Here is a 27918-nt window from a genome sequence, read left to right as displayed (position 1 = left end):
GTGTAGACTTAGAGGCGAGGATGGGGCGAGGAAGGGCCCCTTTTGAATATCATCGGCGTTTGAGAACCCCTTATTATATTTATGCAGACACATGTTTACATAGCTTTTATACCATCATTATGTAAGGTAATGTTTCCGTGGTATAGTAATACAGTTTGCTTTACTTTATTCTATGGAGCTGGATTTTAATTGTAATTGTAATACCAGCCTTTTTTCCACAAAAACAAAGTTACGCAATGCGTATAATTATATCAATCCATTCCTTCATTTAGAGAAATTGATAAAAACATCGATATTAATATATATATATAATCAGCTGTTTACACGAGAGAATTATTTTTTTTAATTGTTTACAATGAAACAATAAGCAAACATGGCTAGATTCCTGTAAAGGGTTACAATTATAATTGATTTTCTTTATTATCTAGGTTTGTAATGTCTTTATTTGCATTTATTGTTTATACTAGAATACCCGCCAGTTTGTTTTGATCTTTTCAATTAAGCGGCAGTTGTTTGAAATTATCTCAGTTGCTAATTATCATGAAAATAATAAAATAAATCGATGTTGTTTGAGAATGTCTGCCAATTTATAAACCATTGTTCTGTCCTGTAAATTACCAATACAAATTAATACAAATCTGCAATATTAAGATAAAGTAAGCCAAACATGTCAACAAATTATAAAGTGTTCGCTATTTTTAACTGAAATTGAAAGAATTGTAATTCTCCGTATATTGAAAGGCTCCGAAGATTTGTGTGTGCTTGGCTGCGCGTAAAAGATTTCGTTTTTATAGTTGTTAATTAATGGCATGAAACATATCAAAAATAAGTCTCAATGAAGACAGTGTACAGTGCAAAATGGAATGAGTGATTAAGATCATTTTTTACTTCGGAATAAGTAAAACATGCAGCAAAAGGTTCGGATATCCGAGGGTATATATCAACAACAATTTACAACAACGCCATACTAATACAACGGAATGTCTGTTTTAGCGTACCATTGCCGAAGCGTACCACTTAATGTCCAAGTAATATCGTTGTAGCAGGCACTTAATGATATTGCAATAACCTTCCTGCAGAGATCCGAGTAGAACTGCTTTTCCCATACGGAGAACAGTGAAGTTGTCACGTAGAGACGTGTTCCGTCCAGACTCACCTGAAGCATTAAGGGAGCGCCGGAAATCTCCTTACCCTTGATTCGGAGTCGCTTTGGCTGTTCCTAGTGTCAAATTAGGAAAACCAATATGTTTTGCAGAATCGAGTCTTTTCACATTTGACAAAGGGAAAGAACAAGATGGCCCATATGGGCACTTCTGGGTGTTTGGACGATGACGACATACGTGAGAGGACTGATGTGCCCAGTTATATCACACCTGTATTTTCATATTTACTCAAATCAACATTAGCCTTATATTCGTTAATGTGTCTATCTACAAAGTAATACTTGCATCTTGTTTTTTACTTGATTTATCCGTCCTATATAACAAAATATCTTAATATCATATAAGTTAATTATTTCGCCGATTCATGATTGTTATCCCCCCGTCACAATATTAAGTTATTTCTGTTAGTATGCTTTTTCACTTATCCATTAATAATGGGCTATATAAGATAATATATATGAAGTGATTTTCGAATGGCAATTTTCCGAAGCGTACTTACATATGTTATGCTTGCACAAAACGAACGACTATCATAACACTATGGTATGTAAGCTGGGCTGTTCCGGAAATGATGATATCTCCGGCTGATTAAAAAAAATCGCATGTAATGTTATGATGAACACTCAATCATAAATTCTAACAACTGTTTAATGTATGTTTTAAGATCAACTCTAAAAAAAACATACACCTTTCAAGAGTTTCATTCCTAGTGGTAAAATATAACTATAGTTTTAGTCTCAATACATTGACTTTAAACTTAAAAAAAAAACATTAACTCATAATTCAAGAAAAGTAGAAAAGTAGTATTGATGTAATTGGCGCAGAATTAAAAAAATATTTACAACATTATTTGTCGCATGTTATGTATTTTACATGATGTAATTGGTAGAAATAAGTGTATGCTGTTGTGAAAGCATCATACGTTTGATATATAAGTCTGGATCGAAATCGAACGAATCTGACTCGATTAACCCATTCATGCCTAGCGTCCTGAAAAAAGGACATTGCAAACAGCGTAGACCCAGATGAGACGCCGCATGATGCGGCGTCTCATCTGGGTCTACGCTGTTTGCTTAAAGGAATTGTAGTAAGTAATATTCCAAATATAGAAATAAATATACTAGACATCCCTAATTTTGGAAATAAATTGATCCAATCTAAAAGGATGGGAGAGTCCACTGGGCATAAATGGGTTAATGATAAATGTTTTCCTGTATCACTATTCATATGGTTTGTGTTAAATAAATGGGACTTTCTCTGTAAAAAGGAGGTTAAATGCATCAGCGTACAGTGTCGTCCCAGATTAGCCTGTGCTGTCCGAACAGGCTAATCAGCGACGACACTTCCCGCTTTAACAGTTGAAGCGACGTCCGCAGAGCAATAAGCGGAGACATAATCTTTGGGATTATAGATGTCATACTGAAAAGCAAAACAACCATGGACACATGGAAATAGTATGCAAACACATTAGGGCATTCCACTGTGAAAGTTTGAGTCAAAGCCCCTTAATAATTACACATATTATTAAATCATAAACCAGTTTTATCTGATAAGGAAGTAAGCCGCGAAAACTTAAAGCAACCGTCTCTTTACATACGATAGAATCTTCTATGAAGTGGGTTTATGACTAATTCACTGATAGAATCTGAATTGCATCTATGACAGTCACTATAGTATGATGTCAAACGTGTCGGAACTTCCGCGTCCTAGACACGCTGTGACACGACGATGCAGCTGCATTGACTTAAATATTAGCAAAAAAACAACAACATACTTTTGAACATTTCAGAATAAAAAAGCATTCTTTTCATTTACTACTCTTAAACGTTTTATATTCTTATTATGTGTTGATATGCGGTATTTGGAATTCGAAATATAGCGAGCAAGACATGAATACCCAGCCAACTATTGACTATTAGAAAACTTTATCAAAACCAATAAGGTTTACTTTTTTAACAATATTTTGTGTTCAATTTAGTTAAATTGAAATGTATTTACGAAATATGGTTGAATGTGAAACAACTAATTGATAACTAGTCAGATAAATAAGTGCATACATCAAGGATCGAATTTAAACCCACAATAACAGATGAAAAACTATACCTGGAATACCATGGAAACGTTTAGGGTCGACATAAACACTTTGTTGGTTTAATGGAAATAAACAATTGTCTGTACACCTTATGTTGGTGTATGGGTCAGCGACTGTACAAATAAACTATGCGAACATGTTATCGCCACCGTTTGAAATGAAGTTTTTAGGTCCGTATAACAACACTTCAAAAACATTTAATCAATGAGTCGATGAACAATATGAAGTGGTAGAGTGTGAATAGAGAGTTAAGAGGAAAAAATGTAGATGTCTTTCATTTCCACAAAATTAGTTCAGATATTACCTTTGCCGAAGTACAGGAAAAAGTACATGAAACAAGCGAAGGTTACAGGAAAAGTACATGAAACAAGCGAAGGTTACAGGAAAAAGTACATGAAACAAGCGAAGGCTACAGGAAAAAGTACATGAAACAAGCGAAGGTTACAGGAAAAAGTACATGAAACAAGCGAAGGTTACAGGAAAAAGTACGTGAAACAAGCGAAGGTTACAGGAAAAAGTACATGAAACAAGCGAAGGTTACAGGAAATAGTACATAAAACAAGCGAAGGTTACAGGAAATAGTACATGAAACAAGCGAAGGTTACAGGAAATAGTACATGAAACAAGCGAAGGTTACAGGAAATAGTACATGAAACAAGCGAAGGTTACAGGAAAAAAATGTGGATGCGACTAAGCATGTTACAAACAATCTGATTAAGATGTAGTGTCATCTTACTGCTTAGAACACTTTTCTGAATGTCGTTTAGATTGTATTGATAGATGAAGTTATTTTGTCCAACATATTTGTTAACTAAATAAGTATGGATCAAAGCCACTGTCAAAATAGTGGACCTTAACCAAATGTGTTTGACGTTCGTTTTTGAAGTACATTGGATTTTTTTTTTAATTTGGGAACGATGCTTATGGTTATGATTAACACAGAAATAATCTGAGCACGACACAGAAACCCTGACTAAGCATCGCAATTCAATGGATCAAATGTTTTATCGCCTAAATATCATTTGACTGACCATTCGCACAACTGCATGTGCGTATCAGTTTAACGTGTTTATGAAAAAAAACTCTAGTAAGCAGCTTTATGCTAATAATGTCATTTTTTTGTTTCTTAACAATAGGTCGACCAATGTCTTATAAGTCACTTTTGCTCAATTGAGAAAAGAATGAGAGAATGAATATATATTTACTTGAAGACCTCTATAATAACAGCTGCTACTCAGTTGAGGACTTGATTACATGCATAAAACAAACCTTTCATCGGTCTTAATCTAAACATCTATGTAAGGACACGTCAACTTTGCAGATAAAGCAACATATCACAAAGAAAGACCCACACAAAAAGTAAAATATAAACAAAAATACTCATCAGTTGTTTAAGGACCTTGAACAACACATCCCTCATAAAAGTATATGAGCATTTTACTAGCCATGGCAAGCTAAAATACGCTCGGGCGAATGATTGAATATCACGTCACCAAGGATGACATGCAATTTATTTACGACCAAACGTGTTATTAATGATCTCAGCAGCTATTTAATAGTCTCACCCAAATAAGTTTGAAGGTTCACTCAAAAGTATACATTTGTGAGAGAAATAAGCCACTTAATTCCATTTTGATATTAATGTGCAATAGTTTTTTATCGATATAATCATTTCAATATTGATTAGTTAGCATAATTAGCATATCAAATGAGCGATAAGTAACACTATTATTAGTATTAAAATAACGAGAAATGTTATTTACATGCAAAACTGTTACATTTGGCATTATCAACAATAAGCGCTAAAATTACAATAACAGCAAATATATAAGATTTTTTTTTGGTTCCGCGAAGCCCGACTTCCGGAGGCAGCTACCGAGCGCTATATGCGCGGCCTCACAATTCAATGTGCTTTCCAAAGCTCACAGATGGCCGAATACAATATAATAAATGACTTTCCTCAGGCTTCTTACCTTATTCTTATAAACTAAAAAATAATTAAGTCGCGACGAAAATGTACAATTCGACAAACAGGGTACCGTTTTCTTCTCGGAAGCTTCTACGTGCTTCAAAAAACTGTTTTGAGGAGTACCTTACATTTTTCTGTGATTGTTGACCCGCTCGCAACACGCACACATTTCTGATCAAGCATGATATTCAATTGAAATCTCACACTTGTCCTTGAAAGCGTCATGCGAGGTCACTGACAAAAGCCGATTACTATAGCATGCAGTTCAGTAGAATTAGAAATCAGATTAATTAAGTCCACGTTTGTACTTTAAGGTAAAACATTGCATCAACACAGTATCTCGATGTTTATATATGTGCATGGTCTTTATAACCAGTCACTGATAAATACCCATGGGCACAGGCAGCTTTAAGCATCTTTACCCCCCTTTTGTACTTGTAATTGTTGTGCGCTTATTTTAGTCAGGTTAAAGTTTGCATGCAATGAGTACATTTCTCTATAACTAATATATATATATATATATATATATCCAGTTATCCAGATATTTAAGGCTTGTTGTATTTTCTGTCCCTTCTTGTAAGTTGTGTAAGTTGTAAATGTAGGTTAACGTGTGTATGCAGCAATTACTATCTAAGATAGCTCGATAAATTGGATATAAATCAAGGCACATATTTTATCAAGAAAGATTGCGTAGTCTTTAATTGCTAAGTACATGTTCAAACCCTCAGATTCAGTGTTTGGAAACCTAGTACTAAATCGATTACAATCGATCAAAACAAAACAAAACTACGTGTGCTACTTTTATCAGCAGTATGTACATTCAAGCTGTCACTATGATAAAATGTTATAGCTTAACGAATGTGTTTACGGGTTGATGATCAATATCGCAAATAAACAGAACATGTATACATAGATATTTTGTATTTGATATGTCGAGTATGGACAACTGAAACGAGCGCTGTGCTATTTTGAAATCACAAAACACACATACATATATCTTATAAAGTTTTTTAAGAATTTAGTAGTTCAAAAGCAAAAGAGGAGAGATAACATAAAAAAGGAGTGAACAAATCATAAATCGTTGAAATTATAAACTTATATCATATTTCAACAGACTTGGTTTAATAAGAAGAAAAAGTAAACAAAACAAAACAAAACAAAAAAATGCTTAGATTTCGATTTCTGCATGTACTGAAACGCTTTAATTTGATTACCTGTAAGTAAAATATAAATATACACGTGCAAAATAATTATTCATATTATGCAGTTTTTTTGTATGCCGTCATTGTCCGAACATGCAAAAGCTTTCACATGGAACATCTTGCTCTTGTTTTTGGTCAACGGTGAACCGCACTCGCTTCTGCAAAGCATTAAATTAAAATTAAATAAATGTCAATGAAGGAAATTCACATGTAGAACGAGTTCATCGTTGTCCCCGGGGACAAAAAAGTAAACATTCAATTAATGTTGCAATAACCACAACACTATTTAGAATTAACATTAATGTGTTAACTTACTTCCCGTTAACCATATGTTGCCATTACAGATACATTGATTGAGTCTTTTTAATTAAAAGTTGTTTGTTTCCAGTAATACGACACAACCTTATTTTGTTTCCTACCACAAAATTCTTTTTTTTGTATTTCACTTTGAATTATCGGTCAGTTTGGCCTAAATTGACTTTTTTCCTTCATCCCATTATTTTCGCAAACTTGACATTTATATATATATATATATATATATATATATATATACAACAAAATTTTACAAAAAGGCTTGGAATAGGCACTGAACAAAAGTACGTAACGCATTGTAAAACGGTAATAGAAAACAGTTTTTCCGATCTACCTATCCTTTTATGGCGATGTTAGTTTCATAAAATATAACAAGAAAATACACACTTACTGCATTAAAGACGTTTTCAAATGACGATATATAACATAGACGAATGTATAGAAATGTATAAATATATTAATATGCAGCAATGTATTAAAGGGAAAGTTTGTTGTAACATCAGACCGGTGAGGTCAGTTACTTGCGTGCAGTGTCAAATGGAATAGACAAGTTGCAAGTGGAATATGAGTTATTCATTAAAAGTGTTCCATACATCTATGAATTTATTTACTTATACACAGTATATTAAGTAAGACTTAGGCACGTGAGCTTTACTATGGATCGCCAAGCATTAGCCTATTCCGCCATGCGTCATTTGGGTCCGTATTCACCAAACAATTCTTAGACTTAAGTCTTTAAATAAAGAAAATTCTTTAAATAAGAATATCAATAATTTCTTTAATTTTGATTTAAAATTAGCATTAACCACCTCTATCTACATCATTAGTCTTGTAGAACATGTTGTTAAACGCACAATCACCAGTGGTAGCCATTTACATTTCAACACTGGATGTTTTTATCTTTGCTCTAAGTCTATTCTTTATTCTTAACTCTTAGAATGGGTGGGTGAATACGGGCCGTCATTAAAATATAACTTTAGTCTAATATTAATATCTTTACGTTAGATTGGAAATGATTAACACACTATTTCTCGACGGCTGGTAAATATAACCGTTCCATGTCTACGAATATCCCTATTTGCTTTGACAGATAAGGTACGTTACTTAGAAACTGTGTAGTGCATTATTGAATTTTTACGATCAGATCGTGCAAGACATATTCGGATAGAGCGTGATGCATGTTGTCACTGGATTGAAAACATTAACTTGACTACACGATTATGTCTGTCATCTGTTAATACTTGAGTAGGTTAGGATGAGGAAAACATTAGTGACAGGTTATAGACAGCAACATTACGATAGTTGTATACTACTTTTATAACGTTCTTATAACATTTGTGTATAATATTTTCTAATTTCAAACCAAGAACTAGCTAGTACGACAAACAATACAGATATAGAACATTTACGCAATCGCAACATTCGGTAGAACGTCCGTTTTGGTATAGCCACTGTGCAAATAGAGACACGTGTTCACTACTCCTGGCAAGCCAAATGAGATTTTAAAAGTATAAGGCCGATCGATTTATTTAGATTGCATGATTTTTTCATATTTTTTCTCTTTTTTTATTCAATTCATGTGAATCATTAAAGTGGTGACTAAGGACTTTTTCAAAAAGTGTAATTGTAAAGTTAAGATAAATGCATTATATACATGCAATTTTAAAATTACAGCACTGTTGTTTAGTAGCATCCTTGCTAAGAAGCAGTGCACATTTCTTAGTTCAAATGTACATGTAAATACATGGATGAAAACGAATATAATGATGAAGTATCAGAATAAATGTGCCCCCACTATATTCTAGGTAAACCATGTTGAAGCAAATGCAAAGACGAGTGGATTGCTTTAAAAACGAATGTTAATTTGATTATATGGGTCATGCTCTGGGAAAACAGGGCTTAATGCTTGTACGTAAAGTGTCATGCAAGATTAGACTGTGTAGTCCGCACAAGCTAATCAGGAACGACACTTTCCGCCTAAACTTTATTTTCGGTAAGGAGGGACTTCATTGAAACTACAAATTCCATAAAAGCGTTAAGTGTCGTCCCTGATTAGCCTGTGCGGACTTTACTCGCTAATCTGGGACGAAACTTAACGCACAAGCATTAAGCCCAGTTTTCTCAGAACGCGACTCATATATTACCCGTTTGAATTTGTATAGAGGTATTTGGCTCAGAATAAACCAATGTGTGTCTAGCACGGTGGCCATCACCCAAACCCGTGTAAGTCATGAAAACATAATAGAATGGTATTAGATTGAAAGCGCGTAAGAAGCGAGTAGTAAAGCTTTGTTGATAGACAAATAACGAAATAAAATTTAACGAAATTAATGTATCAATAGACCACACATAATTTAAGCTACATGTTTATATATATTTTTATCCGACAACATGCGTATTTCGTTGGATATATGTTTACAAACTACATGCGTATGTTGTTAAGTGATTATTATATTTCAAAGGAGTCTCAAATGTTGTTATGTTTCATGTTGAAATTCATTAATAGTATGTTGACATCAAGTTTCTTAACTTTTTGACTAACATCATTACAGCTCAACATAATGAACAGCACCTAGCAACTCAAGCTTTTGTATTAGTATGACAATAATTTATCATTTAAATGGTTGAATGTAAATCATAATAAGTGTTAACCCGCACCAATCTAACAACATTATAGATGTGCAAATATATTTATACGTATTTACCACCACAACCTGATCACAAATAACCACAAACTACTAAAGAGTTTTGAAAGTCAGTGTTGTTAGTTGGTTTCTGAAAGCAAAGCTACAAATGAATGTTAATTGTAGTTACCATTTATTCCAGTGAAACTGAAAACAATTCAATTAAACAAATATCAGCAACGAAACATAAAGTTAATACAACAGTATGTATAAAAAGCTTCAATTAACAGTTTTAAGATTTTCTTGATCACAATAAATCACAATCAACCGGCAAAGATCGAGTGAAGATATATAGCCTTATATTTTAAAAACTGTATAATACGGCATTTACATACAACTGAGTTTATGACAAGCTGCAATTCGATCATTCATATATTTAATATCACACACGCAGGTTATTCTACGCAAAGAATATTTATGAATTATTATTATTGTATATGACTGGCTATTCTCAAGTTATTATCTTAAAATAATGAAAATAAAGTTGTATTAAAATAAAAATTTGTATTTAATTAAAAAAGAAAAACAGAACAGTATGTTGAAACTTTAGTCCGTTTCTATTAATTAAAAAAAAGAACCATGAACATGGTATTTTGACACGATAGTTAGTATGGAGAAATTTGAATAAAACAAATGCATATATAAGCAGAACAATATTTAATTAAATACACAATAACAATACCGTGTATACATATATACATAGTTTTAATAATGGCCCATAGACGCAAGGAACCTTTAAATGTCTTATCAACACAAAACGGAAGTTGTTCAAACTGTAGTTCTATTTTTCACGCACTGCTAAAGAACACAATTTGTTTAAATGATCATATTCAACATACCTACATTGTTTTTTAGCATTGAATGTAATTGCACTTTGAAGAAAAAATATGTATCACTAAGTAATACATTTAAAAATGTACGTGCAAATTCTACGTATCGTTGGTTCATTAAGGGGCCCTTTGCCGTATATGCGACCAAAAAGTAAAAACATAAGATGTACGGCGTGTATTTAAAGCGAGAATATACGATTTTAAAATCACCATTATATTTTTTGCAACCTTCAAACAACACATGAATATGTACGAGTAATGTTATATTAAATGTATTTACTTATAATTTTGTAATGGTACCGCACATAAAATGGTATTTATACCAATACAATTCATTACGGAAAAGTTTACGCCGATACTAACATGTTTGCTCGAATGTGTTGCAGGAACTAAAATTGAATGTAAGTCCTATTAACAAATCTGCACGTACATATGGCAAATGACCGATAGTATACATGAATTTCGTACATGAATGAGTTTGTGTTACTGTTGTTAAAAACAAAATTCAGGTATATCAAACTTTTGTTCAACAACCGAAATTGATGTTCTAGCAAAAATTTCTTTATTACGTGGATAACAGTATTTTCTCCAATACCCTAATATTTGTTTTTAAAAACTAATACGATCATATATTCTTGTTCTAATGCCCTTTTGAGCGTATTTCAACTTAACAGTAGAAGGTTGGATTACACTAATTCCGATTCCCATAGGTTCCCATTTTAAAACGCCAAATTAAAAAAAGCATTTTTCTTGTCTATCATATGAAAGACTTTTATCATCTCTTAAGATAAATATGTCTTCTACCAATAATAGCAGTCAAAAATATAGCGCCTCCCAACTTCTAATAAAGAAAATTTCGCCCAAAGGCAAGCACCCTCGGGAAACAAAGTTTCGGGAGGGATTTTTTTGAAGCCACGTACTTCAAAAAACGCATCCCAAACGTTCATCTATAAACGTAATCCATATTTAATTGAACCAAAATGTTGGAGACACATATAGCATGCAGGTAATAATTACGAAAGGCCTAGCCGCGATCGCTGAATCGCTTTTAAACCAGAAGAGAAAATGAATTCAATTATTTAGTGTAATGTAACCTAGAAAGCTACGTCAAGTGTCGGTCTTAAACCCAAGTCTGAGATGTGTTCGAGAATCAAATAACCAATACGTAGTTGTTAAGCGTGTAAACTGCACCAATAAACGTCAAGGAACTTTAACGGCTACATTCTAGAAATCGGTGATGAACCTGATTTTGGACTTGTAGCCGTCAGCCAGATATCGGAGGTGCAGTCTCCTCCAGGGTAGCGGATCTCATGCGCGAGTACGGGACCACCAGGTTCAAGGCCGAAGTCGCAGACAAAGTCAGTGTTGAGCTTAAGTCCACCCTTCTCAGTGTTGACATCGACAAGCAACAACATTGAGCCGTTCCTGAAATACAAATCGGTGTTTTGTATAATCAAATGTTTAAACAAGTTTAAAAGGGTTTTTGTTTATCAGATCAGAGAACGTTTGAGTAATACAATTACATCTCTCTAAAAATAATATAAATAAAAAGTTGCGGTACTGTGAGATTGATAACAATTACGTGTGCTTTGACCTTATTGAATATATTAGGGAAATTAACACGTAGTTATAATGTGAAACGACCATCGTAAAAAGAATGTATCTGCAAGGCGTTGAAATGCATATCCTGTGTATACACGACCTGTTATGAGCCCCAAGTTGAATAAAAACTACTTGCATCTCGATGCAATATAATGTACTCACCGGCTTGCGTATGGTTATCTTTACACGTGCAGGTACAATGTAGATAATAGACGCATTTAATTGACATATGACCTTAATATACCTTTAGATCGTGAACAGATATCTACATCAATTAAGTTATGACCTGAGTGTACATTTCTACGAGAAAATATAGATTCTTGGTTTGTTAATGACAAACATGCCGACCTACGAATAGATGAGAGTGCATCTTCTGTTGTAGAATAACATATATGCAACGCATCTTTATGAAAGAGATAATCTTCATTTGTAGTGAATCAACCAAACCATATTCAGATACATAAGGGACAGCCTTCAGAGGAAGTATAAACTAGAGCTTTGTCACAGACGTGACTAAAACCCCCACCGCCGCATTGACACAGAATAGTTTGCATGTTGTCTTCACAAAAAACAGCGGACACCATGCTCAATGTTTAAAACGCAATAAGTGTCTCCGTGACCTAGTTTTTGACCTGCCATGACCCATGTTCGAACTTGGCCTAGCCAGTATCTAGATACAACTTCTGTCCAAGTTTGGTGAAGCTCGGATGAAAACTACTTGAATTAGAGAGCGGACACCATGCTCAATGTTTTAAACGCACTAAGTGACCTCGTGACCTAGTTTTTGACCCGGCATGACCTTTATTCGAAGTTGACCTACACATCATCTAGAAACAACATCTGACCAAGTTTGGTGAAGATCGGGTAAAAACAACTTGAATTATAGAGCGATCCCTTAATACGGACCGACAGCCAGACCGAACGACAGACAGACCGACAGACCGACCGATAGACAAGCTCACTCCAATATACCCCCCTAAACTTCGTTTGTGGGGGTATAACTACAGGCACAAATCGAAATAAATAAGAGACCATCTTCAGGTGTTCAAAAAAATGCATGCACCTATCCTGCTGTGTAAAATGACATGGTCAGTACTATATAACGTATATTTCTTTATCCGGGTTAATTATTGAACATCTCCAGTTGTAAAATCTCATATCAAGGAAGAACGGGATCATGATAATAGATGCACATGGTATGTAGCGCAATATAAACATGATAACTGTGACATAACCTACTTGCATAACCTACAGATCTGGATATAACTGCGTATCACATGGCAACGTACAGACGTTTACAGTCCAGACGTGAACGTACTTGCACATTAATTATGATAATAGATGACCAGCTAAATAGATCTATTGAGCTCAATAGAGAGTTTAGTTTAAACCTATTTATTTTCGCTCGATTCATTTTAAGTATTTACTACTTATTTGAAACGCCTTTCGTTTCCTGGGCCTAGAACCAGTCCTTGGTTTCTCTGGGGGAGATCTAAAGAACGCTCCCACTGTGGGGATAGAACCCGTGATCCCCCGGTCGCTAGGCGGACACCATATCCAGTACACCAAGGCGAGCTCAATAAAAACATTATAATTGAGTTATAAGTTAGAACCTACTTGCACATATCCGGGTAGAACTGCTTATCCCAAGGGGAGAAAAGAGAAGTGGTCACGTAGAGACGTTTTCCATCCAGACTCAACTGAAGCATTTGGGGAGCGCCGGAAATCTCCTTGCCCTTGATTCGGGGTCGCGTCGGCTGTTCCTAATGTCAAATAAAGAACAACAATAAACAGTCTGGATTTAATTATTGTTTGCCTGAGTTTTATGGCAATGATTGTGAACACTAGAAGAACAGAATTTTTATTGCAGTACTTAAATGTAACGCAAGCTGAATAAACAAAGGGTATTGAAAGTTCGGTTTCATTAATTAATAAAGTGTGGAAAACGTGCGAACCACGCTGTTTATGCGTCGTAAGTAGTAAAGCCGCAAACACAACTTAAGTATAAAAACGAACAATAACCGAGCAATTATGGAAGCAAACGTTATCATTATTGTGCTTTGCATTTCCCGGCAACGCTCTATCTTGCTATTAATTTTCAATTGAAAACTTAAATAACGGAAAACAATGAAAATAAAACACAACTGTTTATGTTAACACGCATGCATGACCATTATTCAAAACATAAACCATATGCTCTTATCTTGAATCGATAAAATGCATTTATTCAACCGATAATTGAATGATTGTCAATTTTGGAAGCGTCTCTTACGAATACAAATATGGTATTCTCGTAGGTAACATTTTATCACCTTCAACTCCTTGTCCTCTGTCACCCGGACGCCTTCGCCGCGACAGATACTTCCACCAAGCCAGACCTGTATAACAACGGCGACAAGTTGGTTCCAAGCTAAATGAATGATTATAAAAATGCATCGCGACATGTTTCTTGTTTAGTGAATGCCTATTGCAAGGCAGCCCCATGCCCAAAAAGTAATGCTACATACATGGGCCTCGTTCTGGGAAAACTTGGCTTAATGCACTTTCCGCGTTTATGTAATTTTTAAGAAGGACGTATCTTCTAGCGAAAATGCAGTCTGGGCGGAAAGTACTGTTCCTGATTAGCTTGTTCGGACTGCAAAGGCTAATCTGGGGCGGCACATTACTAGCTTGTACGGACTGCACAGGCTAATCTGAGGCGGCACATTACTAGCTTGTACGGACTGCACAGGCTAATCTGAGGCGGCACATAACTAGCTTGTACGGACTGCACAGGCTAATCTGGGGCGGCACATTACTAGCTTGTACGGACTGCACAGGCTAATCTGGGGCGGCACATTACTAGCTTGTACGGACTGCACAGGCTAATCTGGGGCGGCACATTACTAGCTTGTACGGACTGCACAGGCTAATCTGAGGCGGCACATTACTAGCTTGTACGGACTGCACATGCTAATCTGAGGCGGCACATTACTAGCTTGTACGGACTGCACAGGCTAATCTGAGGCGGCACATTACTAGCTTGTACGGACTGCACAGGCTAATCTGAGGCGGCACATTACTAGCTTGTACGGACTGCACAGGCTAATCTGGGGCGGCACATTACTAGCTTGTACGGACTGCACAGGCTAATCTGGGGCGGCACATTACTAGCTTGTACGGACTGCACAGGCTAATCTGGGGCGGCACATTACTAGCTTGTACGGACTGCACAGGCTAATCTGGGGCGGCACATTACTAGCTTGTACGGACTGCACAGGCTAATCTGAGGCGGCACATTACTAGCTTGTACGGACTGCACAGGCTAATCTGAGGCGGCACATTACTAGCTTGTACGGACTGCACAGGCTAATCTGAGGCGGCACATTACTAGCTTTTACGGACTGCACAGGCTAATCTGGGGCGGCACATTACTAGCTTTTACGGACTGCACAGGCTAATCTGAGGCGGCACATTACTAGCTTGTACGGACTGCACAGGCTAATCTGGGGCGGCACATTACTAGCTTGTACGGACTGCACAGGCTAATCTGGGGCGGCACATTACTAGCTTGTACGGACTGCACAGGCTAATCTGGGGCGGCACATTACTAGCTTGTACGGACTGCACAGGCTAATCTGAGGCGGCACATTACTAGCTTGTACGGACTGCACAGGCTAATCTGGGGCGGCACATTACTAGCTTGTACGGACTGCACAGGCTAATCTGGGGCGGCACATTACTAGCTTGTACGGACTGCACAGGCTAATCTGGGGCGGCACATTACGCACAGGTATTGCATTCTGATAGAAATTAAATACTTCAAGCATTTTATTTTAATCTTTCTGAATAAACGCTTTATACAATCAAGTCCTAACAATATGTAAAAAGAGTAACAAATTATGTCGAAATAACTAACACTATGTAGAAGTAAGGTAAATTCAATTATTGTACAATCATCATTAAAGCCCACAAAGATCATGTCTCAGTTTTATCGATATGAAGTAATTAGTAGGAGGAGGATATGACGATCTAAAAAAGCAGTAAACATTGCGGTTAACCTTACCTGACCAACCAGTTTCGGGTTGCACCTATCGGTGATATCGTACTGGCGAACGTCACCGTGCGCCCAGTTGGAAAAGTACAAGAAGCGGTCATCCAGAGATAGGATAACGTCGGTGATAAGACCCGGCATTTCCGGGAGGGCCCAGCCCTCCACCTTCTTGTTGGGAATGGCGATTACCTTTTCTGCGCTCCAGGTGCCCGACTTTGGAACAATAATTTCCAAAATAATTATGCTTATTTAAATTTAAAAAAGAACATTAACTAATATTTTAAGAATCCAAAAAGTTTGTACTAAGCTCAGTTAAAATAACACGGTCAACATAAATGATTTGTGTCATCGAGTTATCTACAAAACATCACAGAGGAATTATTTTAACAGTTCACAATATTTATCAACTCAGTCGGCTAAAAGTGGTGTCACCAAATTACTAACACCACAAAATACTCAGTCGGCCCATCTGCTACGTGTAAAAAATGCGTATATATTTCCTATCGCTGAGAATCTCAATACCAAAATGTATCATTCTGCTAAAAGAGATGCAAGAAGGAAATTCTGGGTGTCATGTAAATGTGTGCTTCACATGCCCACCAGCATTTACACTGTAAATTCGTGTTGATATCGGACCTTTTTTGCCGTACACTTTCGGTTAAAGGTCAGGTAAGACTTAAATAATTACAACTTCCGTCACTTTCATATGAATGCTGCATTCTGATTGTATAATTTGCTCACGTGACCGGTTTTTCATGTTCCGATGAACCCACTTGTTTGTATGCAAATTTAAACATGAATATTCATGGCGCTACTTTATGGTCATAAACACGTTGCCGTTTTGTCTTACGCGAAACTTAATGTCGTTGTTTTTTATTGATCAATAGCGAAATGACGTTATATTATTTTTGCGAACATCAACGATATACCCGTTTAACGGAGATGAAACCGAAACTGAAAATAGATTTATACGTTATGCTGCTTTTACATTACGTTCGCGGCAGCCAAGGCAGTCCCGTTTGTCTGAAACGTATCGCGCCGTGTGACTTTTGCAATTTTTGACCTTTAATCCAAGGTTTGCTAGGTTGTGCTAAGTTTCCTCACGGTTTATCAAGGTATCCGTGACGTGCCGTCGAAGCGTAAACGCGGCCCTTCGACGATGCGCTGAGTTTTCTTTCACGGTCTGTCGCGAATCAAACGTGGACATCCGAGAGGTTTCAGGCACGATTGTGCTCCCGGTATAAAAGAAAACTCTCAAGCAACAGCATTTATTATAACAAAATAATTCCAGTAAAATGCATGTGAACGACGAGGATGCTTTTTGTGTTTGTCTGCTTATTTGCAACATTAATAAAATCTTTGCGTTGTAAAGAGCTGAATGAAGCACAAAAGTCCGGGAAAAGACGGAGAAGGAGGCCAACGTCGATGTGGGTTCGTCCATAGCTATCAGAAGCTAGAAGGCAGCAGCAAGCCACTTTGATGCATTTCTTACCAGGTAACTCCGTAACGATTATATCAACACCTTTCAGAATTATCTGCGGATGCCCCCAGAACTATTCGACGAGATCCTGACCGGATATCTCAAGTCATCTCAAGACAAGATACGAAGATTCGCTCTGCCCCTATACCTGGATTGAAACTGGCACTGACTCTGAGGCATTTGGCTACAGGGGACAATTACTCATCACTCTTCTATGCGTTTCGGTGCAGTAAGGCAGCAATTTGTCATATGGTTCCTGAAGTTAGCAGCGCTACTGTCCAGGCCTACAATGACAAAGTGTTCACCGTTCCTGTGACACCCGATGAGTGGCGATCTATCTCCCAGGAATTTGAAGACAGTGGAATTTGCCACATGCAGTTGGTGCTCTAGACGGGAAGCATGTTGCTATTTGTGTTGCATTTTGTGTTGTAATTATAAGAATTGAATAGCATTTTTCTGCATGTTATCGGTGTATGAACTGTCGGGAAAAATACACCTAATTTATGCATAAACGCCGTCGTATACTAAGGAAATATAAAGGATAAAAGGATAAGGTGTTCCTTTAGGTGTTAGGTGTAACACGCTTAGCAACAATAAAATTATTCTTTCTTTCCATTCTTTTTTACGTACCGGTAAAGTTCAATCGTCCCAATAAAAGTGTTGGGATATATGGCTCAAAGGAAATCGGTGATATTGCTTTTGAGATTTCTTTAGTAATGTAGAATGTACGCGATCTTTTAAATTAAGTGTTTTGGTTGAACAAGATGCGGATTTAGAACATTGTCACTGATATCAAAAAGAATTAAATTTTAAAATTGTGTGAATTGATTTTTTTTTACTTTAAGGAATGATATAAACGTATAATTTTAAGGGCATTTTTTTGAAGAATAGGTTGTTCATTTTTAGCTGATCAAAGAATGTTTATCCAAAAAGAATTGACTGCTTACATCAACTGTTTTTAATTGGAAAAAGAAGATGGCGATGTAGAAATGTATCGGGAATGCCACATGCAGATTTTCAACGCATCATGAAAGCAAACACAACTAGACGAAAATCAACTCAGTTATTTAGATCATTAAACAAGATGTCCCCCCATATATTTGACCATTGACCTTTTAGAATGACATTGACCTTTACTTTTCAACACTCAAAATGTGCAGCTCTATGAGATACACATGCATGCTAAATATCAAGTTGCTATCTTCAATATTGCAAAAGCTATGGCAAATGTTTAAGTTTGACGCAAACAAACCAACGAACCGTCAAACAGACAGGGCAAAAACAATATGTCCCCCAGTATAGACTGGGGGACATAAACATTTGGTTTTGTATGTTGATATATGGCAGCCAACTTTGTTTTTGGTATTTTCTTTATGTGAAGCAAGAATTTAAGTTTGAACAAAACCTTCTGTTTCCTACTTGAGTGTGTATCATTTGGAATAATGATTAACTTTGAATCTAGGCATATAACGATATTTTTTTCTTGATACTGTTTTTTTTATTAAACTGATGAGGACTTCTTTGCATGGCGTTACCGGGAAAGATTACAAATAATTTTGATATTAGTACGCAAGGATAAATGTTATTGTCCTTGTGTACGTGAACGTATCCGACTCGGCTCAGAAACGCTTACACGGTTTGGCAAGCCTCGCCGTGGAAACATGTTTTCAACTCGTCGGAAATACTCAAGTACACAATGATACTAACATAGTAGTCACTGTGCTATCAAACTTACTGCGGTCTTGAAGTATCTGAAAACGGTTGAGCTTAAAGCACAACCGACGTATCCTTGGGCCTCGGTTGGCTCGTGCAAGAAACGGATCTCTAGCGGCATCCACGCCTCGGGCCCCAGGTCCAAGGTCTGGATCAGTCGGTGCTCACGCCAGTCCCAGAAGTAGAGGGAGCGGCCATATCGTCCTGTTGATAAAAAAACGCACGTGTAGTCGTAAGATGCCATTTAAAAGTGCTTTACGATTTAGAAAAGCGTTACGAAACACTCTGAAAAATATTAAGCATCAATTGATGTAAATACCATTTAACCCTTTGAATGCTGGGAAATTTGTTGTCTGCTAAAATGTCGTCTGCTAGATTTATAAAATAAGCATTTTCTTCATGTTTTTTCAAAGAATACTATCAGAATAGCAAACAGTTTGGATCCTGATGATACGCCACGTTTTGTGGCGTCTCATCTGGATACAAACTGTTTGCACAGGCCTTCAAAATTCGGTTTCCGCACTGAAAAGGTTAATTCGCAGATGAGCCTCATAAATTGCCTCGGTGTCTTTACTATATACATTCATATAAGTATATCTATCCCAAGTTTTAGAAATATCTTAGTTTTATGAACAAACCGTGAACTAGTCATAGGGTGATGTTCTCAATTTCCAAATATTTATATTGTTATTCAAACACTATTACTCCTTTCCCTTGAAAAGAATATACTTGTAATTGACATACGCAGTTAAGAGACCAGCAAAACCGTACCTTCCTCAACGTCCTTTGGATTAAACCCTGAGAAGAAAGCCTTTGGACTGCCCCATCCAGTGCTGACCATGACATTGTGATGAGGCTGGTACCAGTAGTCGTAACCAAACTCGGTGCCGCATCCTTTCTCCCAGGTACCCTTCACTTCGAAAGTTTCGCCATCCAAGACTACGAAACTGCCTAGAATGCACGTAGCAATTAAGAACAGTTTGGGTATGTTGATGATGCATCGAATTGCGAATACATAAAAGCTGTTTTATTTCCGCAGATTCCAAGTTTAGCATTAATAACCGTCCCCATCCACAAGCCTAACATAAGATGAAAGTCAGTCACAGAAGAGGATAACATGAAGTGAATTTTAAGCTACTTTTCAAAACCTTCGTAATGGACTCGTGCTGCCTTATTTCCTTTTCTGAAAACGCCCTTTAGGGATTTTTTATCGTGCAAATAACCAAAACGGCTTGTCTTCCGATTGGTCTTCAATTGTGCTACATTCCTCATGTTTGGGGTTTTAATAATGTCATTCAAACCTTACATACTGTGTGTGTTATGACAAACAACATTTCCTGTTTTATTATCAATTTTTATTTAAACCAATTAAGATAGAATGCCTATTTTGTGTTACGTATCGGCCTCTTTGGTGTACGTTTGCGTGTCACGTGTCATGTGTCATTAACGTCACACTCGCAATACGTGGATTGTTAGTTAACTTTCTTGTCATTTATATTTTCCAAAGAACTTGATGCATTAACAGTTTATACCAAAGACGTACGTCCTGTGAAATAACTTGTATTCCAAAAGTCCTTCATGCATTGAATAGAAAGCAATTGAGTCCAAGACATGACTTCTTGGGCATACTTTACCTTTCGGGTTTTTATGACCGTCTCCCATGCAACTTATCATAATCTCGCCGCTCGCGAGACAATGTGTGGTATGAGGCGTGCCGCATTTTGCCTTCTCGTGCAGCTCTTCTGGTTCAACAATCTGGAAAATGAAAACACAAGGTAATAATGTTGCGTTGCGTTACTCGAAGAAACGACATGCTACGTATTAACGTCGAGAATTGTTATTTGCACAAGAAATTGACAATCCTCTAGCTGAACGCCATAGCTGAATTACTGGGCCGAACTAAATATAAACATTTTGCTTGCTTTCTTTACTAAAGCGCCGATGAAGTTCTGCTCGAACTTCTGTGAATAATAAGCGAGTTTACGCCTATCAACTCTACATGATTCAAAACACGGGCTCCATATGTTATGCAGAACAGGTTACTCCAGTCATATCCGCAGGCAGCAGTATACTTATACCCCGGCTGGTGCGTTGGCTACTGACAATGATAAAACTTCGATAAAACTGTTATTTGTTTTGTATTTGAAGATAAATACATAAAAATGCATACCTAAATTATAATCAATAAAGTCGTGTTCTGAGAAAACTTGGCATAATGCATGTGCGTAAAGTGTCGTCCCAGATTAGCCTGTGCAATTCGCATAGGCTAATCAGGGACGAAATTTGCCGCTTTTATGACATTTTTCGTTAAATTGAAGTCTCTTCTTAGCAAAAATCCAATTTCGGCGGAAAGTATCGTTTCTGATTAGCCTGTGTAAACTGCACAGGCTAATTTGGGACGACACTACGCATATGCATTGTGCCCAGTTTTCTTAGAACGCGACTCAATAAGAGGCTCAACTCGCGCAATACCATGGGAGTAAACATGACAGTCTTATCATTGTGACATTTCAAACAATAAGAGCATCTCAATAATAATCCCGCATATGCGAGGGGTTAGGAGCAGCTGTCGTTCAGACGCGAGTCCGTTTTTATAGAATTTGAACAATTATGAAGTTAGTGGTGCGAAAGCGGTAATAAGCTTTGATCCAGTCGATGGTAAAATTAGAACAAGTAGAAATAGCAGATTCTTCAACGGAGCAAGCCAATGTTTCCGTAAAAAATGTGCAGAAGAATAGTGAAAATAGATAGTTATTAAGCGTAGTTTTAATATTATATCATTTAATAATATAGATACACTGGGAAAGATAAGTTTGGACTTGATTATTTCTCTATCTGGCCTTTAATCTTTTCTGAAAGGCCAATAACTGTGTTGATTTAAGTCCGGGTTTATTTTAATGTTGCTCCATTTTGTATATGATTGCTTTAGAAATTTAGATTTGGTGAAAAATAAATGCATGTTTACTATGACGAGGCATGTCCAGGTGATGAAAAAGTTGATGCAAATTTATTAATGTCCTGTTGTCTAAAAAATGATATCCGGATACAGTGCATCATTACTACATTGCATTTTAATCTAAATTGGCGACCTTAACAGTTGATCTAAGGATAAATCTTATGCATGACATGCGATTCTCTCATGCGGAATGTGTTATAAGATATTTCAAAGTACATGTATTGACAAGCTATGCATTACCAATTACACTATCGTATGTCACTTTGACGTGAGGGCCAGCTACATGGATCTGTCACGTGACACACTGTGACCACGTGGAAAGTAAATGCAACCAAGAATGTGAACATTGTCTGAAGACTGATGAAAGTAAAGTCCAGACAAGCTTAACATTGTACGATTTTGACTATTAACGTCAAAGTGTGACAATGTCCTTTCAGATTGGGGCATTGATCGCTCACATAACCTGTGCTGTGACATCTATATTGAGCTGATTGTAAAGGATACCAGCAAAAAATCTTTTTGGACCATCATTGTATGGAAGCATGTTTGTTCTGAGTCTCCTGATTTAGTTTATATATATAGGAATGGAATCGACCTTGTGTATTCTTGGTGCAAGTTTGTCCGTGCCGACGTCCACTACATATATTCGATCGCTGTCAAGGCAAGGCATGATCAAGCGGTTGCGTGACTTGGACGGGTCGTCATGGCAACTCGAACAAGCGTTCCAACCGGTGTGGTGTACCTCGTCCCCGATATACGGCAGATACATTCTGTGCAAGACCTGAAATTATTTGAAGACCGAAACAAGAAATGAGGCAACAAATCAGTTTTAGCAATAACATTTTTTTACTACATTATCTAAAATATTTCTTAAATAATTTCGCAAAAACTAATTTATTTTCGCATTATCGCTATTTACCTGTCAACACTCTGATTCTAGGCTGCTTTTTATCGCCTTAGTTATGTAATTTATAAGCATCGTAACTCCCAAATATATATTTTAATCCTAACAATCAACAATAAAAAAGAAAATAATTTCCTAAATTAACTTTTGCAGACCAATTGAGCCGCCTTCTGAGATAACCGGGCTAAATGCATGCGCGTAAAGTTTCCTCACAGGTTAGCCTGTGCAGTCTGCACAGACTAATCAGGGACGACGCTTTCCGCTTTTATAGTATTTTTAGTTGTAAGGAAGTCCCTCCTTACCAAAAATCAAGTTGAGGCGGAAAGTGTCATCCCTGATTAGCCTGTGCGGACTGCACAGGCTAATCTGGGATGACATTTTACGCACATGCATTAAGCCCAGTTTTCTCATAACAAGTCTCAATTAATTATGAAGCGTTTACCTGTCCATACGTTTTCGACTTTGGGTTGACATCGACTGTGGCCAGATAGTCGCATCTCTTGGTCCGATCTTTCGGCGGAACAATACACGGAATATACACAATCTCCTCACGGGCGCCGTTCCTGTACGCGTCCATGGGCGTGGCATATCCGGGGCCTTTGCAGCAAGCTAAACATAACACCATCATATTTTTGTATTGTTAACAATAAATTCAAATTGGTCCGAACCGCAAGTTTTATTACTTTAAGATCATAACACATACGTGTGTGTTGTGTATACACAATATCGGTAAGCTACCATTTAAACAGGTTATAGAAAACATTTTAATATTATAATGACCATAAACAAGTAAGGATTCAAGAGACATATCGTTGCTAAAACAAAGTAAACGTTTGTACTTTTAAAAAAGAATACCTGAAACAAGATTAATGAAACCAATACGAAACATTTTATGGATGCCGATGTTCTTTATATGGCGTATATTAGTTAAAGTGTGTTTTGTTCTGAGAAAACTGGGCATAATGCATGTGCGTAAAGTGTCGTCCGTGATTAGCCTGTGCAGTCCGCACAGGCTAATCAGGGACGACACTTTCCGCTTAAACTAGATTTTCGGTAAAAAGGAACTTCCTTTAAACGAAAAATACCATTAAAGCGAAAAGTGTCGTCCCTGATTAGCATGTGCGGACTGCACATGCTAATCTGGGACGACACTTTACGCACATGCATTATGCCCAATTTTCCCAGACCAAGACACAATTGTTGAATCATTATCGTCTTGCAGCGACTGTTATCTATTTACGAAGCAGATAATGCATGCAATGCATGCGTGCAGATTAACATTTTATGTTTATCAAACGGTAAACAAAGATCTCAATGCCACGTGTATACGGCGGCTGTAGAATCCGCTTTCAGTACGAATGCGTTACTTACAAACGTCTCTTTACGTATGAGTTATCATTGATATATCGCAGTATTCAAACATGTCCTTTCTTTGTTTGTGAAAGATTGATCTGTTATTTATTATGCGTTTTGCATGACGACGTTTGACTACGTGCATGTTATGTACTTCGATGTCCATTTAACATCCATAGTGTTGGTTTAAAGGGATCTTTTCACGCTTTGGTAAATTGACAAAATTGAAAAAAGTTGTTTCAGATTCGCAAATTTTCGTTTTAGTTATGATATTTGTGAGGAAAGAGTAATACTGAACATTTACCATGGTCTAATATAGCCATTATATGCATCTTTTGACGATTTTAAAACCTAAAAATTATAAAGCGTTGCAACGCGAAACGATTGAATAATTTGGAGAGTTCTGTTTTTGTCGTTAAATTTTGTGAAACTACGAAGATTGCTTATATAAGGTATAAAATACGTCGAGTAAGTGTACTCGGCGGAATAGCTCAGTAGGCTAAAGCGTTTTTACTTCAGGACTCTGGCAGGACTCCAGGGGTCATTGGTTCGAAACCTGGTCCGGGCAATGTTCTTTTCCTTTTTTTAATTTTATTCTTGATTTTTTACTGGAGCTTTTACGATCCAATGTTTACATTTTTCGATATAAAGCATTTAATGAATAAGTTAAAAAATGCCAAAATCTGTGAAAAGGCACCTTTAATGACACAAAACAATATGTTGTTTTTTAATGTAAGGATTTGATTTAAAACAAATAACACAGTTTACATTAAGTAAACAAATAACTTTCAAACACACTTAAGGTAGACTATTATTCTTTTTTAGAACTCGCTAATTGATACGATTTACACGAGGTACACATGCAAAAAGCCTTATTCGATGGTGAAATGTGTTGTCATTTAAACAAAAGTGACCTTAAAACTGTGTCAATAACACAATACATGCTGAAGTCAGGTAACCACTTTTTAGATGGTTGGTCACCCGACCATAAAAGTCATGTTTGACTGCGCTGTATTATGATCTCCATTAACATTGCATACTCCAGAAAAAAGGTTGTGCTATCTATTTCATGTACACGCGACACGTTGGTGTTGCGTGGTTCAAATTTTAGTATATTAAACCGAAGGCATTATCTTGCTTGCTTGAATACAGTGTTAAAATGGACTTTCGATGTACACAAATATTCTGTGAACCCGATAAGCTCTTAAACTGTGTAAATGCTCAAGTTATAAAGGCTTTATGACCCGTATCTATATTTTATTTTGCCACCGCAAACACAATTCGAGGCCATTTAAAGATGTTAAGTCCTATTATGTGGGGTATTGATAGAGTTTTGTTGCCCACAAACAATCGATTTTTCATGAGAAGAACCACAGTCGATTTTAAAATATTTGAAAAAATACCTACGATTGATACATTCATGAGTATCATATCGTGACCGCGTATTTTTTCCTGTTCTCTTTTTACACTCTAAGCCGGGTACGTTTATTCTTACATAAGTGCACGTACAGTTGAGTCAATGTCATTTTTTACAAACAAATTTCCCGCAATGGCATTAACACAATAATTATAGTGTACACATTCCACACCAACTAAGTATGAAGAATATGAAGTACTGCATCTATTTCTGCGCATAGAGTTATGCAGCAAATGATTGCATGTTTTCACAAACAATATAGTAGTACCAATACGTTTTCCAATCTGATATTTACGTCACAGCAAATTAAATACGTCGAACACGCAAACTATTGATCATTTGCAGCCTCAACAAATTGTTAAACGCAGAACGTGCACGTCATAATTGAAATATGAAGTACGTTAAATTTAAACACAAACAAACTGACTTACCCATGTCGAGAGAGAGAGAGAGAGAGCTTTCTAACGAACACAACAATCCGCAATGAATGCTTGTTAAGACTGCGAATAATCTACATACAGCTACTTCAATTACACAGTTTTGTAATGTAAACCAACGCTGGTTTAAACAACGCTTGTTTGTAAACAGACGTGGTTATGCGTTGTAGTTTAATCATATAGGTTGTTTGCAAAGGGACTTAATTCGTCGTAACATTACAAGAGTTATAGTCTAGACTTAATTACAATGTTTTATGTAATATTTGTTTAGTCTAAAATGTATATCGGAATCGATGCAGATCAATGAAATCTGGTTATGAATGCACACACGTTTTCATGTTAAATCGATTATAGATTTTGGAAAAGGCGAACATTTGTGTTGATTTTGTTATTTAATGTACAGTAGTATGAACCTTTATCGTTTTGAATCTTGAATCGTTTTCTTTAAAGGGGCATTTTCACAGATATTGAAGTTTGTCAGTAAATGCTTGATATTGATAAATGTAAACATTGGATCTTAAAAGCTCCAGTAAAAACAAGAATACAATTATGGAAAAAACTCAACTGGGCTCAAACCACTGACCCCTGGAATAAAAGACTAACGCTTAGACCACTCGGCCATCCATGCTCATGCAATGAATGATGTATTTCATACTTTATATAAGCAATCCTCGAAGTGTCACAAAATATAACGACAAAAATAGAACTGTCTAAATTATTCAATCTTTTCGTGTAGCAACGCTTTATAATTTTCCGGTTTTTAAATCGTCTAATGATGTATATAATGTATATTTTCGAGCATGGTTAATGTTCAGTATTACTGTTTCCTCACAAATATCATAACTACAACGAACATGTGCGAATCTGAAACAATTTTTTTATTTTGTCAATTTCCAAAACGTGAAAAAGACCCTTTGCGTAACTTTTCACGTTAAATCGAATATAGATCTTGGAAAGGCGAACATTTGTGTTTATTTTGTCAGTTCATATACAGTAGTATGAACCTTTAATTGTTTACATTCAACTAACATAAACTTTCAGTACGCTAATTATGATGAGTTGTTAGTTATTGAATAGTTGTCTTTAATAGCTATTAATATAATGAAATACAACTGGAGCCTACTGTCATTGTACTGTTTTTATTATGTGTTGTTGACGATGTACATTGTACAAGTCAAACTAAACTGTCTGTCTGTCCTATTTGTCACACTTCAGTTTACCAGCGCGAGCATTTTAATTGAGTATTGACAATACTAATTTAGTAAACTGGCATTAACCAACAGAGGACGTATTTTTTAAGAATTGCGATTATCAAATTTGCCAATAAATAAATGGGAAACGTTGTTCTCTAAATGATACTTGATCCGTTTCCTAACGAAAAACGTCTTAACCCATTTATTCTTAGTGGACTCTCCCATCCTTCTAAATGGGATCAATTTATTTCCAAAATTAGGGATGTCTAGTATATTTATTTCTATATTTAGAATACTTCTTACAGAACTTCCTATAAGCAAACAGCGCAGACCATGATGAGACGCCGCATCATGTGGCGTCTCATCTGGGTCTACGCTGTTTGCCAAGGCCTTTTGTTTCTAGATGCTATGCATAAATGGGTTAACGTTATCGCGAGAATCCACTACCTATATAAAGTAAAGATTGCTATTTACCTAAATAAGGCAAACTTAGCGGCCTATCGACTTCTTGTAGACATTTGCTTGGTTTTATTTCAGTCATCAGTTTAAAAGACATGTGCCTGATGTGTAATGGGGTC

At 36.4% G+C, this 27918-nt stretch overlaps 2 protein-coding genes across 5 annotated transcripts in view; one reads left to right on the top strand and one right to left on the bottom strand.

Moving 5' to 3' along the window:
- LOC127835053 (uncharacterized) overlaps positions 1-27918 on the top strand; it is a 443836-nt gene that overhangs the window by 146993 nt on the left and 268925 nt on the right. The gene's annotated exons all lie outside the window — the stretch shown is intronic.
- On the bottom strand, positions 247-26309 carry LOC127835051 (methanethiol oxidase-like). Of its 4 annotated transcripts, none has more exons than XM_052361291.1 (11): positions 23383-23565; positions 22632-22817; positions 20715-20835; positions 19852-20031; positions 19103-19284; positions 15900-16100; positions 14167-14232; positions 13472-13617; positions 11496-11677; positions 9553-9569; positions 247-1219 (listed from the first exon to the last, which is right to left on the bottom strand). In XM_052361291.1, exons 1-10 carry the CDS (start codon positions 23563-23565, stop codon positions 9556-9558), a joined length of 1461 nt encoding a protein of 486 aa, XP_052217251.1. In that variant the 3' UTR covers positions 247-1219; positions 9553-9555. The 4 variants fall into 4 exon arrangements, with proteins under 4 accessions (XP_052217251.1, XP_052217250.1, XP_052217249.1 ...); XM_052361290.1 differs by lacking the exon at positions 247-1219 and adding an exon at positions 6012-6584; XM_052361289.1 differs by lacking the exons at positions 247-1219; positions 9553-9569 and adding an exon at positions 26142-26309 and having other exon boundaries at positions 9961-11677; positions 23383-23549.

Source organism: Dreissena polymorpha, chromosome 6 (assembly GCF_020536995.1).
Source record: "Dreissena polymorpha isolate Duluth1 chromosome 6, UMN_Dpol_1.0, whole genome shotgun sequence".
NCBI lineage: Eukaryota > Metazoa > Mollusca > Bivalvia > Myida > Dreissenidae > Dreissena > Dreissena polymorpha.
This window is presented reverse-complemented; position numbering and strand designations above follow the sequence as displayed.

Excerpts from the sequence above, each read along its gene's own strand:
- LOC127835051 (XM_052361288.1), bottom strand. The coding sequence starts at position 23,565 with ATGGTGTTATGTTTAGCTTGCTGCAAAGGCCCCGGATATGCCACGCCC. Across the intron at positions 19,285-19,851 it reads TCCAAAGGACGTTGAGGAAG|GACGATATGGCCGCTCCCTC; the intron begins GTACGGTTTTGC and ends TTTTATCAACAG. Across the intron at positions 13,618-14,166 it reads CAGAGGACAAGGAGTTGAAG|GAACAGCCGACGCGACCCCG; the intron begins GTGATAAAATGT and ends ATTTGACATTAG.